General features: G+C 58.4%; 2 protein-coding genes across 2 annotated transcripts; both read right to left on the reverse strand.

Moving 5' to 3' along the window:
• Window positions 1-604: 604 nt before the first annotated feature.
• On the reverse strand, window positions 605-4,888 carry ank2 (ankyrin-repeat protein; the record flags this gene model as incomplete). Its single annotated transcript, XM_002946818.1, has 8 exons — window positions 605-1,242; window positions 1,655-1,821; window positions 2,398-2,610; window positions 3,087-3,152; window positions 3,261-3,764; window positions 3,864-4,187; window positions 4,248-4,385; window positions 4,712-4,888. Coding segments are annotated over 8 exons (2,227 nt in total), but the record flags the coding sequence as incomplete, so codon positions are not given.
• A 2,559-nt stretch (window positions 4,889-7,447) lies between these two features.
• Window positions 7,448-12,333, reverse strand: VOLCADRAFT_127146 (RWP-RK domain-containing transcription factor; the record flags this gene model as incomplete). The annotated part of the gene is made up of 7 exons (XM_002946819.1): window positions 7,448-9,849; window positions 10,011-10,095; window positions 10,346-10,571; window positions 10,840-11,049; window positions 11,403-11,540; window positions 11,776-11,826; window positions 12,214-12,333. The coding sequence occupies 7 exons, from the start codon at window positions 12,331-12,333 to the stop codon at window positions 7,668-7,670; spliced, it is 3,012 nt and encodes a 1,003-aa protein (XP_002946865.1). The 3' UTR covers window positions 7,448-7,667.
• Window positions 12,334-12,968: the final 635 nt, after the last annotated feature.

Consider the following 12,968-nt stretch of genomic DNA (forward strand, 5'->3'; position numbering starts at 1 on the left):
CTGCCCTGCTCGCCTAACCATTCTTTTGTTATTAATTATTTATTCCAACCATTTCACGCACCCCTTGCATCCCCCCCTCACTCGCTCGAATGGCCCGCACACACACGCCGGCTGACCACCACCACTTACGGGCCGTCCGGGTCGAGTACGATAAGGTTCTCGGGCTGCCCGCTCGCGGTCTTCCTGAAGAGCGGTTTCGGAGCTGCGCTGCCCGGTGAGCTACTGGCTGCTTGCTGCCCACTGGCACCTCCTTTCAGCACTGGTGGCGTTCCGTCGGTGGCGCGCAGCTTATCCTGCGGCGAGGTGCCCTCCTTCGAAGTGTCGGACGAAATGGACATTTGTGAGGTGAGCTCCTCCACGGTTAGCGATGGATGGCCCAGCTGTTGCTGCTGCTGCTGCTGCTGCTGTGGTTGCTGCTGTTGCAATGTGGAAATCTGTTTCTGCGGGCACTGCAACCGCGTGGCCGAAGACCCCGCATCGAAGCTTCCTGGACCGCCACTACTGGACAGGGTCCCATGAGGCGACGACGCCGCGAGGCCGCCCGAGCCCCCAAATGTGCCAACCGCCCCGCCCGCTACCGGTCCTGGGACCCCCCCGTTCCCACCGGCGTTCCTGCTGTTTCGCCGCTGTAGCAGGTCGTACGCGTCCAGCTCATGAATAAACTTGGCGGTGTGGCTAACAAGCGGCCCCAATGTGCCGCTGACGGCCGGCACCCCGCTGCCTTCCCTGGGCAGGCTGGTAGCGAGAACACTGTTCGGAAGGCCGTCCAGGTGCATCTGAAGGCTGCTGGCGGTAGCAGCGCGGTTGGCCACGGACGCGGCCATGTCAGGGGCCGTGAGCCGCAGACCCGCGGACGTTGCGCTGCCGCCGGCTCCACCGCCGCCGCCGCCGCCGCCGCCGCCAGGCGGGCCGTCCAGGGCCATTTGACCACTGTTGCCGACGCCGTGTAGGCTGTTGGCTAGACCTGCCTGACTGCTGGGGTGAATCGACCCGGCAGCGGCCTTGAGCGAGCTGTTGCCGTTGACGGCGCCGTAGCCCGATTGGCCGCCGCCGGTAATGGCGGACGCGTCAGCTCCATGCCGTACGAGCAGCTCCGCCACGGCTTTCTGACCGAATTCCATGGCCGCCGAGAGTGCGGTGTAGCCCTCGTAATTTCGCAGGTTGACGTTGGCGCCCGCACGAAGCAGATGCGACACGACGCTCATGTAGCCGCCCACGCAGGCCACCATGAGCGGAGTGTAGCTGCACAGGAGGGACCAGGCCGGGTGCAGGTGCAGGTGCGGGTGCGGGCCATGGTGTTCAAGAACTAGAAAAACGGCACGTCGTCTTTGCTTCAGCACGCACGCATAGAGGGGATCTGCAGGTTACGCTCCGCGAATAGCTAAACACCTTGGTGTCATTGGAAAAAAGCCTGGGCAACGGTAATCCACAAACGACACTTCCCGTGCGCTTTGGCGCGCGGACCCAAATGGCGGAGCACGAGTCAAGTGGCCGCAACTCGAGAAGTAGGCCTCATTGCCGCTGGTGACTATTGCCTACATGCCGGCCCTAGCAGTCGCAAGGGTGACGCCTCGAGAGTCAGGACATGCCCCCAGCGCCGCACCCCGGTGCGTCCCCTCCCATCCCCTCCGAGCTCCCGGCTGGCCCAACTCACCCCTTCAAGTCCGCCTGGTCTATGGAGGCCCCCGCCTGCAGCAGTCGGTCGACCACTTCCAAGTAACCGGAGCGGGACGCCAGCAGCAGCGCGGAGATGCCCATGTTGTTGGCATGGCCCACTGCCGCGCCGGCGGCTAGCAACCGCCCCACTACTGCCGCGCTCCCCTGCGAAAAGCCGACAACAGCAGTAGTGGCAGTAGTGGCAGCAACGGCATCACAGTAATAATAGCAGTAGCAGCACGTTAGCTGCTCAGAGTCTCCAAGCCCACGTGGCACATGTTGGTCTCTCTATGCGCACACGCCAGGTGACCAGCTGCACCGTTTCCCCCCACCCCCCACCCCCCCACACACTTTCGCTCTAACACAGGCAGGATTGGAAGAGATCGACGAGACGATTGTGGCTTAAGGAAGGAATGGCGGAGCGAGGCTCGTCATGGCAGACACGACCTCGAAGCGCGCGCTCGCGCCCTTCAGACATGTCCAGCATACCCTCCTTCTCGACACCAGCTCTCTCCCAGTCCGCCGTCTCGCGCATCCGTGCTCCTCGTTCCCTTAACCCCGCTTCTTGCTGTCCCTGTTTCAAAACCCATATTGGTATCTGTGGGCCTTATTGTCCGGTCATTGTGGATCTCCTTCCTTTCCGCGTCGCGCCCCCACCCATACCTCCGTGCAGCGGCCGACTAATAAAGTCCGTTCCACAACACCGCGCGGACTCTTGCATGCACCTTCCCCATGCGTTACCTGGCTGGCTGCATACATCAGGGCCGTGAAGCCTAGCTCTCGATCCGCCGCATCCAGCCGCGCCCCGACGGCAATCAATTCATCCACGATGGCCGGGTCACTGTGCACGGAAGCCCGCATCAACGCCGTCTCGCCGATGTGGTTGCACGCTTGGACGTCTACTCCGTGAGCCACCAGCGTCTGCACTAGGTTCAGTGCGCCCGCTGTCGCGGCCTGCGGGCGACAGTTACGGACAGAAGAGAAGTCCAGTTGCCTTATGCTGGTCAAAGCGCGCTATGCGCCAAGAAGACATCACTTAACAGTATGAAAACGAAATGTGACCATGTAACTGCACGTGCAGTGTGAGCCAAAGTTGTAATAAGGACGTTGGCAAACCTCTGTCTGCCTGATAGAATAGTGGCCGGCCTCTGCGCACAGGCCGTGAAGTGCGGCCGTCTTTCGGCACTGCACCGCAGAGACATTCATGCAGCATTCTGGTTACTGAAACTTTCACGCCAAATGAGGGATGTGGGCCAAAGGTTCTTTTAGTCCCTCTAATTATCCTTAAAATAAATCTTGTCGCCTGTGGGGTGAATTGAAAAGCATCGAAAGCAGCACCCTCCGGCCATTGAAATGCACTTCGGGCGCCATCCACAGGCCACGACGCACACCCACAACACACCGGTGCTCTGTTCCGTTACCCCCCACACCTCAATAAGTGGCGTCTCGCCGACGTTGTCCGAGATGTTCGGATTGGCGCCCGCCGCCAGCAGCAGCTGCACCACCCCCACGCGGCCGCCGCGGACCGCCATCAACAAAGCCGTGCTGCCATCACGGCGGCGGTGATTTATGCTCGCGCCCTGCCGTAACAGAATTGAGCATACATTGGCGTGGCCCAGCTCTGCAGCGCGCAGCAGCGGCGTATTGGCGTGTGAGTCGGCGGCGTTCAGGTTAGCCCCTCGGTCCAGCAGCAGCCGTACAATGTCGGCATGTCCTCCAGCCGCGCACGCGTGCAGTGGCGTGGAGGCCTCCCGCGACGCCACATTTGGCAACGCGCCAGCTCCCAGCAGGACTTGAACCACCGCGCGATGCCCGCCACGGCAGGCGAGGTACAGCGCCGTGTGCCCGTCAATGTTCGGCTCGTCAATGTCTACGTGCTGCTGCCGCGCTAGCTCCAGAAGCTTGACCATGATGGGCAAAAGCCCCCGCGATGCCGCCACGTGCAGCACGCTGTTGTGCAGCATATCGCGCTGCGCCATCAGCGCCTCGGAGCCCGGCGCCGCCAGCATGGCCGCCACCGCCGCCTCATTGCCCGCCTGTACGGCACCCGTTAGCGCGTGGTATGCCGCCGATGGACGGGAGCTGCTCACACGGCTTCGCATGGTGACCTGTGGGGATGGGGAGGGGCCAACGCTTCCCACGGATGCCGCGCCCGGCGGCGCGGGCGGGATGGCCATGGACACGCTGCCGACGGGCGACACGGGCACCGTCCCAGCGCCGCCGATGTTGAAGCTTGTTCGCCGGCTGCCCTCTGGGAAGGAGCCGGAGCTGAGGAGCAGCGTGCGCATCTCCGGATTCTGTGCATAGTCAAATGCACATTTGCCCACGGTATCGCGGACGCCAAGGTCTGCACCCGCGGCGATGAGCTGCTCCGCAACGGGCAGGGAGTTAGCGACGCAGGCGTGGAAGATGGGCGTGCGACCACCTGTGTCGGCCTGGTTGACATTCGCACCGGCATCTATGAGTAGCCTGCAGAGCTGCGCGTTGCCGGTGCGTGCGCACCAAAGCAGCGCTGTGTTGCCGTGGTTGTCCTGCAGATGGAGGTGTGTCTGTGCGTTGGGTGCCTGCAGCAACAGCTGCACAACCTCCACCTTGCCCGCCGCGCACGCACGAGTTAGCGCTGTGTGGCCCGAGGAGTTCTGGCGGCTCGCGTCGGCACCGGCGCCGAGCAACAGCCTCACGAGCGCGACGCTACCTTTGGAGGCGGCAAGGATGAGCGGCGAGTTTTGCTGCGGGCAGGGACACAAGTGGAGGCTTTAGTGCGTACCGGGCGAGGGAGCAAAGCGATCACCGATTTCCTAAAATTCAGGTTTCTGGGGCGGGAACAAGATGCGCATGATGCATGCATTTGAATCGGGGCTTCCGGTCGAGTTCCGGCTGGCCGTCCCGACGGGAAACCGCCGTCGAGGCGAGCGCAGGCACCAAAGGGCTGGCTTGAAAAGGACAATTCAACCAACGTAATATGCAGCTTTCGTTATTCCCAGTAAGCTGCGTCTTTCAACGTAAGTTATGCACTCTAGCAGGCAGCTTCACTAACGGTAGGTACTTCACCCACCTGGTTATCACATTGATTGATGTCGTCACAGCCGCTACCAAGTATATCTTGGACAGCCTCCACGGAGTTATTCCGGACAGCATCCAGGAGCGAACGCCCACAGGACCGGCTCGTCAGGCCCATAACGGCCTGTCCAAGCGGTGCAGCCTGCCCGCTAAAAGACTGTCTGCCAGCCATCTTAGGTCATTTAAGGTAGGAAGGGAGCGCCTCTGGTCATGTTGGCAACATAGCGTTCTGCACTGGCCGCATGCCAGCCCCACGTCCGCCAAAAGGCTGACTAAACGATTCACTTGTATATTGACAGCTCTATTCAGGGCTTCATGCTATATATAAGAGTTGGATATTCCTGCTTCAGTGTGTCTGACGGTGCCCAAGTGACCCCGGGGTATAGCGCTAACTCAAGGCAAACCGTGAAACAGCCGGATTACGGATGAGCAAGCAAAATGTTACAATAAGCACTGGTTTATGATGCAACAACTGATCCCCCGTCTCTAAGGGTCAGGAATGCACTGCGTCAAATTTACAACAGGTAGCAACGGGCTAATTACACGGCATTTTGCTTCAAACTACTTTTGCCCCAGACCCTAGCTTGAGAAAAAAAACCGGCTAGTAGGATAGAAGTCGTACATGGGCCAAGCTTTCAATTTATTGGTGCTGTACAAGTGAATTACACATATCTAGTTACAACGAATGTTCCACTTCGATTGATGTTAGGCTTTGGGCGTCGCATCTGCGCTGATGGATTTACAAACGTACATTCTTATTAATCGACTCTCTTGGCAACACTTACGCGCGCGTTAATGATTTTTTAAGGTATATTAAAAACGCGCCGTTTCAGGCAGAGGAGAATCCTTTTGTGGTAGGGTTCTTTCAGGACGCAATATCCAAACTTGGGGTGTTGATCTGCACCCCGCGTGGCACGAGGCAAACGGAATAATACATAATCTTTAAACGACAATGGCTGAATCCCCACTCCCATACACCGGCAGGGTTCAAGCAAGATTGTGCAAGTAAGCCACAAGGTCGCAATCAAGGGCGCCCCAATTAAAAAATTTGGACGGATACAAGCCCTTGCATAATTGCAAGGGCAGTGCCGCACTGCCCTTGCACCTGAGCAATACCCCAATATTATCACTTAGCATACTGGTCAGGCGCTCGACAACTCCCACACTTACCCCGCTTCATTCCATGTTCCAGACATGCAAACACTAAATTACACTGCGCGTGCGTGAGCTGTCCAGCGACCCATCCCCCACCATAATACATGCATTTGCACCCTCCGCAACCTTAGCAGGGAGCTCGTCAAGCATCTTGCCTGCCCCAATAACCAGCAGAATACATCCCTCCAGCGACCACACGCAGAAAGGTAGGATATCTTAGTCACGGCCATCATGCGTTCATATAACGTCCATAAAAAGCAGCCACAAGAGCAGTAGTTTGCCCCAATCCACGCTGAAAAGAACTCCAGTCGTACCATAACGGACAGAGCGCGTCTCACTTCTTACGGGGCATCCAGCACCGGCGCCTGCCGCCGCATATATCTGCAACATCCGCCCACACGTACCGGTGTATATGACATCAACAGGAGGTTTTTTGCCCAGGCACATCCATCACAAGTGATGGCCTACACTCAGGACGCCCCCCTGTCGCACCGTGGATACCCGACGTGCCAGAAGTAAACGTGAACCGGGTAGGCAGGATGTGGAAGGACAACACACGGGGGTACAAGACGGAAAAACGCAAATATGCAATATTTAGAAGCGATCTTCACCTTCTGCACATATGCACCCAATGCGTTCAGACATCAGATGCCCTGCAGCTATTCGTTTGCATGTGACTGCCCGCAGCAGCAGCCAACGCAACAAACGACGGAATTCACACACAGCACATGCGTGGTCGATCTCCGTAAGTCCCTAGGGGGTCCAGCCCAAGTCAGTGCCCTGCCCGCACCAAGGTATGGCAGGCAAAGCAGCCCGAAAGCGCCGTGCTACCTAGTCACCCTGCGCCCAATCCACATATGACCCAGCAGGTTGCGCTTTGGTGCCCGACGCTGCATAAGTATTTCCTCCCTCCTGATGACAGTGGGAGGTTGTCGCAAGTGCGCTTCTCGAACTCAAGGCAGCCCCTTCTTCCGCTCGTTGTTTTCCAGCGTCCCGCCAAAACACAACCGCCGCGAGCATGTTGGGGTAATTCAAGGCCGCATGCAGCCAAGTCAATGTCCCGCGCCGAATGGTAATGCTAATGCGCCTGCCCACGGCGACCAAGAGCATAGCCCGAATGTCGCCAAGATAACGACAAAACCGCCCTCAGAACTTGATGTACAAAAGCATCCACACACATTTAGGGTAGCAGCAGAAAATCATCGACGGCGAGGTGGCACCACTTCCGCCGCAACCGTACAAAGCCCACAACCCGAGTGTCGCACGCCGTCGACATACACTCAATCCCTGCGTGTGATCTGCGTGACCCTAACAATCCCATCTCGCACTTACCTCTCCATCTCGCGAATAATCCTGATGGCAGATGGCCGTGGGCCGTACAAAGGACGTACCATCACGTCACTCAGTCAATTCCGTCACGCCCACAAAACCCACAAGGCAACAACGTCAAAGCGCTCGTCACGTCCAGCAAGTCCAGGCAGCAACTGATACACAAGGGACCGTAGTTATTCTTATTCCAGTCAGGATGATGGCAGCAGCCGCCATCATGCCCCTGGTGTTAAGGTGAACGAGGGGTCTTCATACCCGCAATATATCAACACATAACGAACAAGCATCCCACACGCGATAAAAGCGTTCCTGCGTCGGTCAATCTTGGAAATCCACTCCATTGGAACCATATAGCCAATCCAGACGTAACATTTCCGCGCTGTAAACATGCGAGCATGCCGGATTAGTCCGCGAAGCGAGTTCATGAGGTTGCAACTGGCCACGCTGCAGCCCTTAGACCGCACCCTCTACCGCGCGGCAATGTCATCCCCCAAAAGGTCCATCAGCTCCATGGTACCAACCCCTAGTGTGCCGCTTTTGAGCAGCTGCCCAAACTGGCTGACTCCTCCGCTGTTCAAATTCTGTATGAAGTCCTCAGGTATCTCGGCAAGTCCACACAGCTCGGTGTTGCCCCCGCTCATTGCCGGCGACATGCCCAGTGCGCTGAAGGGTGAATGCGCTTCACCACAGGAAATACGCGGCGCGCTAATGTCCATCGCAGAGCTGGCCGTCGTCATGCCGTTGGCTGCCAAGGACGCCTGCGGTGCTGCCTGCGCCTGTGCCTGCACCAGCCAACTCACCGCATCAGGCTTGCCCATCTGCTGCAATGCCACGGGCCCAAGCTGCTGTTGCTGTTGTTGTTGTTGCTGCTGCTGCTGCTGCACTTGCTGCTGAATCTGCATCTGCTGCTGCAAGACCGCATGCTGCTGCTGCAGCAAGCTTGAGGTCTGCTGCTGTTGCTGCTGCTGATGGTGGGCCGCCTGTAGCTGCTGCTGGAATTGCTGTTGCTGCTGCAGGGCTTGGTGCATGTTAAAACTCCCCCCGGCGAGCAATGGGTGTAACATGCCCGTGTGACCATGCACGGGCATTCCCGTCGAGCCCGCACCTTGGAGCTGCAACCCACCGGCGCCTTGCAGCTGCAACCCTAGCGCCGCTGTCTGCATGGGGCCCATCGCGCTCCCCTGCAGGCCACCCAACGATCCCATGACCGGCATCTGAATGGCAGCGCCCAACCCACCGCCAATACCGCCCATTGCACCCAGCAGAGCCTGAGGACCCTGGCCCAACACGCCAGACGGTACATTGCCACCGTGCTGAGCCATGATTGCTCCCATAGGCCCCATAAATGGGCCCGAGAACATGCCCGCTTGCTGTGGGGGCGGCTGGTGCTGCTGTTGGGCGGGCTGGCCCGCAACGCCGTACATGCCGTGGAGCCCTTGTGGGATACCTTGGAGCTGCCCGCCCACCACCATACCCGCCGTGGACAAGTTTGTAAACATGCCGCCCCCGCCGGCGGCTGCCGCGGCTGCTGCTGCTGCGCCGAGCTGGTGCTGGAACAGCAGCTGGGTCGCCTGCTGCAACGCCGCGGCATCCGGCTTCTTCGCTGGCTTAGGCTTGACGGCTGCCTGCCCAGACGACGCGCCGGCGGATACCACCGCGTTTTGCACTAGCCCCGGCGGCGGCGCACCGTTATAACCCATCTGGTTGAGTGCTTTGCTCAGTTTGGCGATCTGCCGTCGTGGCCAACGCTTGATCCCGTTGCGCCGGCACGCGCGTTTCAGCGTGGTTGCGCAAATCCCCAGGTTGTTTGCAGCCTCCTTAAGGCCCAATCCAAACTGGGCCTGCAAGTCCTCGAAGCGGAGGCGCTTGCCAGCGCCTCCGCCAACACGGTTGTTGTTGCGGTGGCCCCCTGGTCGCTCATCGTCGGAATCGTCGTCCTCGCCGCCGCTGCTGATGTCCTCGCCGTCTCCGTCATCAGCATCCGCCGCGGCACCCAGCGTGCGTTGGACGGAGCCGCTACGCGTCAGCTTGTTGCCCTGCTTATCGGATGTTGTCGTCGTCGTGGCGGCTGCCGTGGTCGCGGCGGTCGCAGCAGCCATGTCAAATGCAGCGTGTTGCTGCATAACGGAGCCTTTGGTCGGCGACGCCGCCATGTTTGGCGGCACCATGCCAAGCGAGGCCCCCATAGACGCTGCCAGGGCATCCATGGACTGCGGCTGTGTTCCGCTAGCCGTTTGCTGCCCAAGCAAATTCCCTCCAGACTGCTCCGCCTTGCTGCGCTGCTGCTGCTGCTCGAGTAACGTGCGCAACTGGCCCAATGCATTGTTCCCGGTCGCGTTCTGCTGCGCGAGCCAGGACATAAATTGCTGCGCGTTGCTGGCTTCCATGGGGCCCGTGCCGGACTGCCGTCGGGCGCCAACGCCGTCAGCTGTTGACACCTCAAAGCCCTGAGCGGCAACTGCCTCCGGCTTTCCGACAGCGGCGCCGCTGTTCGAGCAGATCCCGAGTGTAGGCCCCATAGTTGCCGGCGCCGCCGGCGCTGGCCCAGCCATCAATCTCGAGGCCCCTGAACCCGAGGTCGCCATCAGCCCGCTGCTTGGGGCCTGCCCTGCAGGGCACGTTTGCCCTATAGGGTTCCCAACTGACAACCTGCCGAACGGACCAGAGGTACGGAGGCCGGTGCAGGTCAGTGAATACGTGTAGGGCACATTAAGCGGGAGGTACACATGCAACGCGACAGGAGGAATGCAATTTCTCCGTGCGCGGCTATATTCATGCAACCAAGCCAAGCCAAGCAGCCGATAGCCTACCGGGCAGCGCCGCTCTGGGAGGTCCACTCGCAAGCCCTGCTCCCCGCCTCGTCGCCTTTTGAAGCGTTCGGAGACTGCTTTTCCTCTGCTGCACAAGAGGATAAATAGGGCAGATATGCAGACGCGCGAATACAGCAGTCATGAACTGTAGACACAGATAGGCCGCTCTTGGAAGCCGCACCCGACGAGCGAAATGCATGCATGCATGCGGGACTACACAACAACAAAACGCAGTAAGCCACACCATACCGTCAAACCATACCATGAAAACAACCACTCTGGCACGCATCCAAAGCGGAAGGTGCCAAAGACAATCATGATCCGTCCATTCACACCTGTTGAGACAACGTTCGACGATGCCGCCTGCTCCTTCTCCTCCGCACCCGCTTGCATATTCTGAAAGTTGCTCATGAGCCGCGGCTCGTCGCGGCTAGGTGACAGCCGCCCCACGCCCGCACTGTCGTGCTCGGCAGAGGGCATCATGTCGATGTGCATAGGCCATTTCCGCAGGCCCGCGGCGATGGCCGCCGTCTCCAGATCCGTTGTGAACAGGTGCACGTTCTACGACATTGGCACAAGGTCGGATAGGCAGAGAGATGGAAACCAAGCTACCCGGGCAGGGGATGCAGTCACAGAGCATGCCCTTCGCTTGCTCGACGGCGTCAAGCCCGACCCAGATCGGATATGCTCGTCCCGGTTTATTGGTTCCGACAAACCAAATCGGTATCGCGACGGCGGGTTAAGTGGATCAATGGAGTCAGTCATGGTTCATTCGCGACCTACTGAGAGTTTCCTGCTGCGCCTCCCTCCTGTCGCGACGGCTGCTTACCTGGAGAGATGCAGTCAGGTGAGACAGCACCGCTGGAAACGTGACGTCCTTGTCGCCCTGGACAAGCTCGAACACGGCCAAAGGAGTGTCGCGCGAGTCCGACCCAAATACGGGGACCATGAGCGTAGAGTGCACCCGGCATCGCTGCGCTTCGCTGACCCGTAGGTAGACCTGCTTATCGTACTTCTGTACATTGTGGGACATTTCGGGCTGCATGGAAAAGAAAAATGGACGGGGGAGGGCGCCAGGGTCGGAGAAACGAACACACGGAAGAGCGTAACCCAAAGGCTGGAAAGCGCCCCGCAAATAATTCATCCTGCTCTGGTGGAATATGCCCTCTCACCATCACTGCTGTAAATCTTGACAAAGGACCCATGAAGAGGAAATCCCCTGATAGAGAGTCCCTGATCTCTCCGGGACGCCGGAGGAGGACCCCTGAGTCCCTTATCAACCCAGGATCACTAGCTAAGGATCAAGGAACAGCACCGTTCCCCAGTCTGAGCATGTGTTGCTGGTTAGCGCGGCCAAGTGGTACCCCCCGTCCAAGCTATTAGGCTGCGCACCTCCAGGGTGGAGTACACCCGGCCGATGGCGCCCATAAGGGTGGGCTTCATTACGTCGGTTGAGAACCGGTACCGCACTGAGACGCAGCGGAACAGAGCCAAGAGGTCGCCGACGCCGGCAACAGCAAAAGGAAGACCCTGCGAAAGGAGGATGCCACAGGCCCGAAGTTGCTGACTTACTCACGGGGGGCTGACGTGTGGTAACCAGAAAGCTGGGCATGTGGGCACCTATACGGGTACTCTCACGCATGTGACGGGAGATGAACGCAGCAGTGTGGCTTCGTAACACCCCTTCTTCCATCGCGTGCATATCTGTCTATGCATTGCAATGAAGCAACGCGCGCAGCCCAACAGTCCTTGACCCCTTGCGCACCTGACAGCTGAGGACGATGGTGCCGTCATGAGTATGTTCCGGCATCCACACCTGCCAAGGTGACACGAGTTATGACATGACGGTGCGTACAAAGTTGGGCTGCAGCTGCCGCGTACTACGATTTGCAAGTTATGTCACTGCAAAGGGGATCAATCTTGAGCAATAAAGCACTGCCACTGCCATAATTTCAACCCTTTGGTCAAGAGGATGTGCCTAGCAACCATGAAAGGCGACGGACTTTATATTACGAACAAGCGCACTCCAGCATCTGCCGACAGGCCGTGCAAGGACAACATAAGTGGAGAATCTCTGATTGCATAGCCAGTTCCACACCCCAAAGTCATCCTCTAGTGGTACATGACAGTCGCAAAGTCACAACAAACAAACCGTCGGCAGCGGTAGCCAACTAATCAGCCCTCCCAGGATAAGAAAGCCTACCTGCACTAAGGCTCCGCTCTTCACAGAAGCGAGCGTCCCTGAGACGTCAAGCAAGGCCTTTGAGAGGCGTTGTTTGAGGTCTGAACCACCCGCCAGCAATCCTAAACTACTGTGGGCCATCAGTCTGTGTTCAGTGACAACTGCACCCTATGCCACAGCGCCTGGGTGTGTATCTGACTGTACAGTGGCCTAAAACAGACTCGCTACACAGGCAAGGTCTTCCAAGAGCCTCGTAGTGGCCTGAACGATAATTCGTGCATCTTTAGGAAAGTTAATAAGGAAAGCCCCTGTGCGCTCCCATAGGTATTAGTGAGCAGGCGGCGCGTGTTAGGGCTTCCTCTGTGACGTCACTTTGCTTCATAATAAAAATCCACCCATGTCAAAAAGCAAAACCTCAATCTGTGTATGCAACTTTCCAAAAGAATGCTTGCTCGTACGTCGTCACGAGGTCCACATGGCCGCGGGGTAATGAGATGAGGGGCATGTTAAAGTGGATGGAGGTACTACGTAGACTCTAACCTCTCCTAAGAAACCCTCAAGCTCTTGAAAAGGTTTCTGCAGGAAGACCTACTTTATGAGTAAGCCGAAACACAAAAATTGTTTTAACCTGCGACAGGCAAGGCGATTGATATACGTAATCTGAAACAACGGCTTTCACACTACGAAACCATAAATACATATTTATGGTCCTCCGGCCAGAAGATAAAGGTAACCGGCAGGCTGCAGTCGCCCGTTCTTTCCCCGACTTTCGCCCC

This window comes from Volvox carteri, assembly GCF_000143455.1.
Source record: "Volvox carteri f. nagariensis unplaced genomic scaffold VOLCAscaffold_4, whole genome shotgun sequence".
NCBI lineage: Eukaryota > Viridiplantae > Chlorophyta > Chlorophyceae > Chlamydomonadales > Volvocaceae > Volvox > Volvox carteri.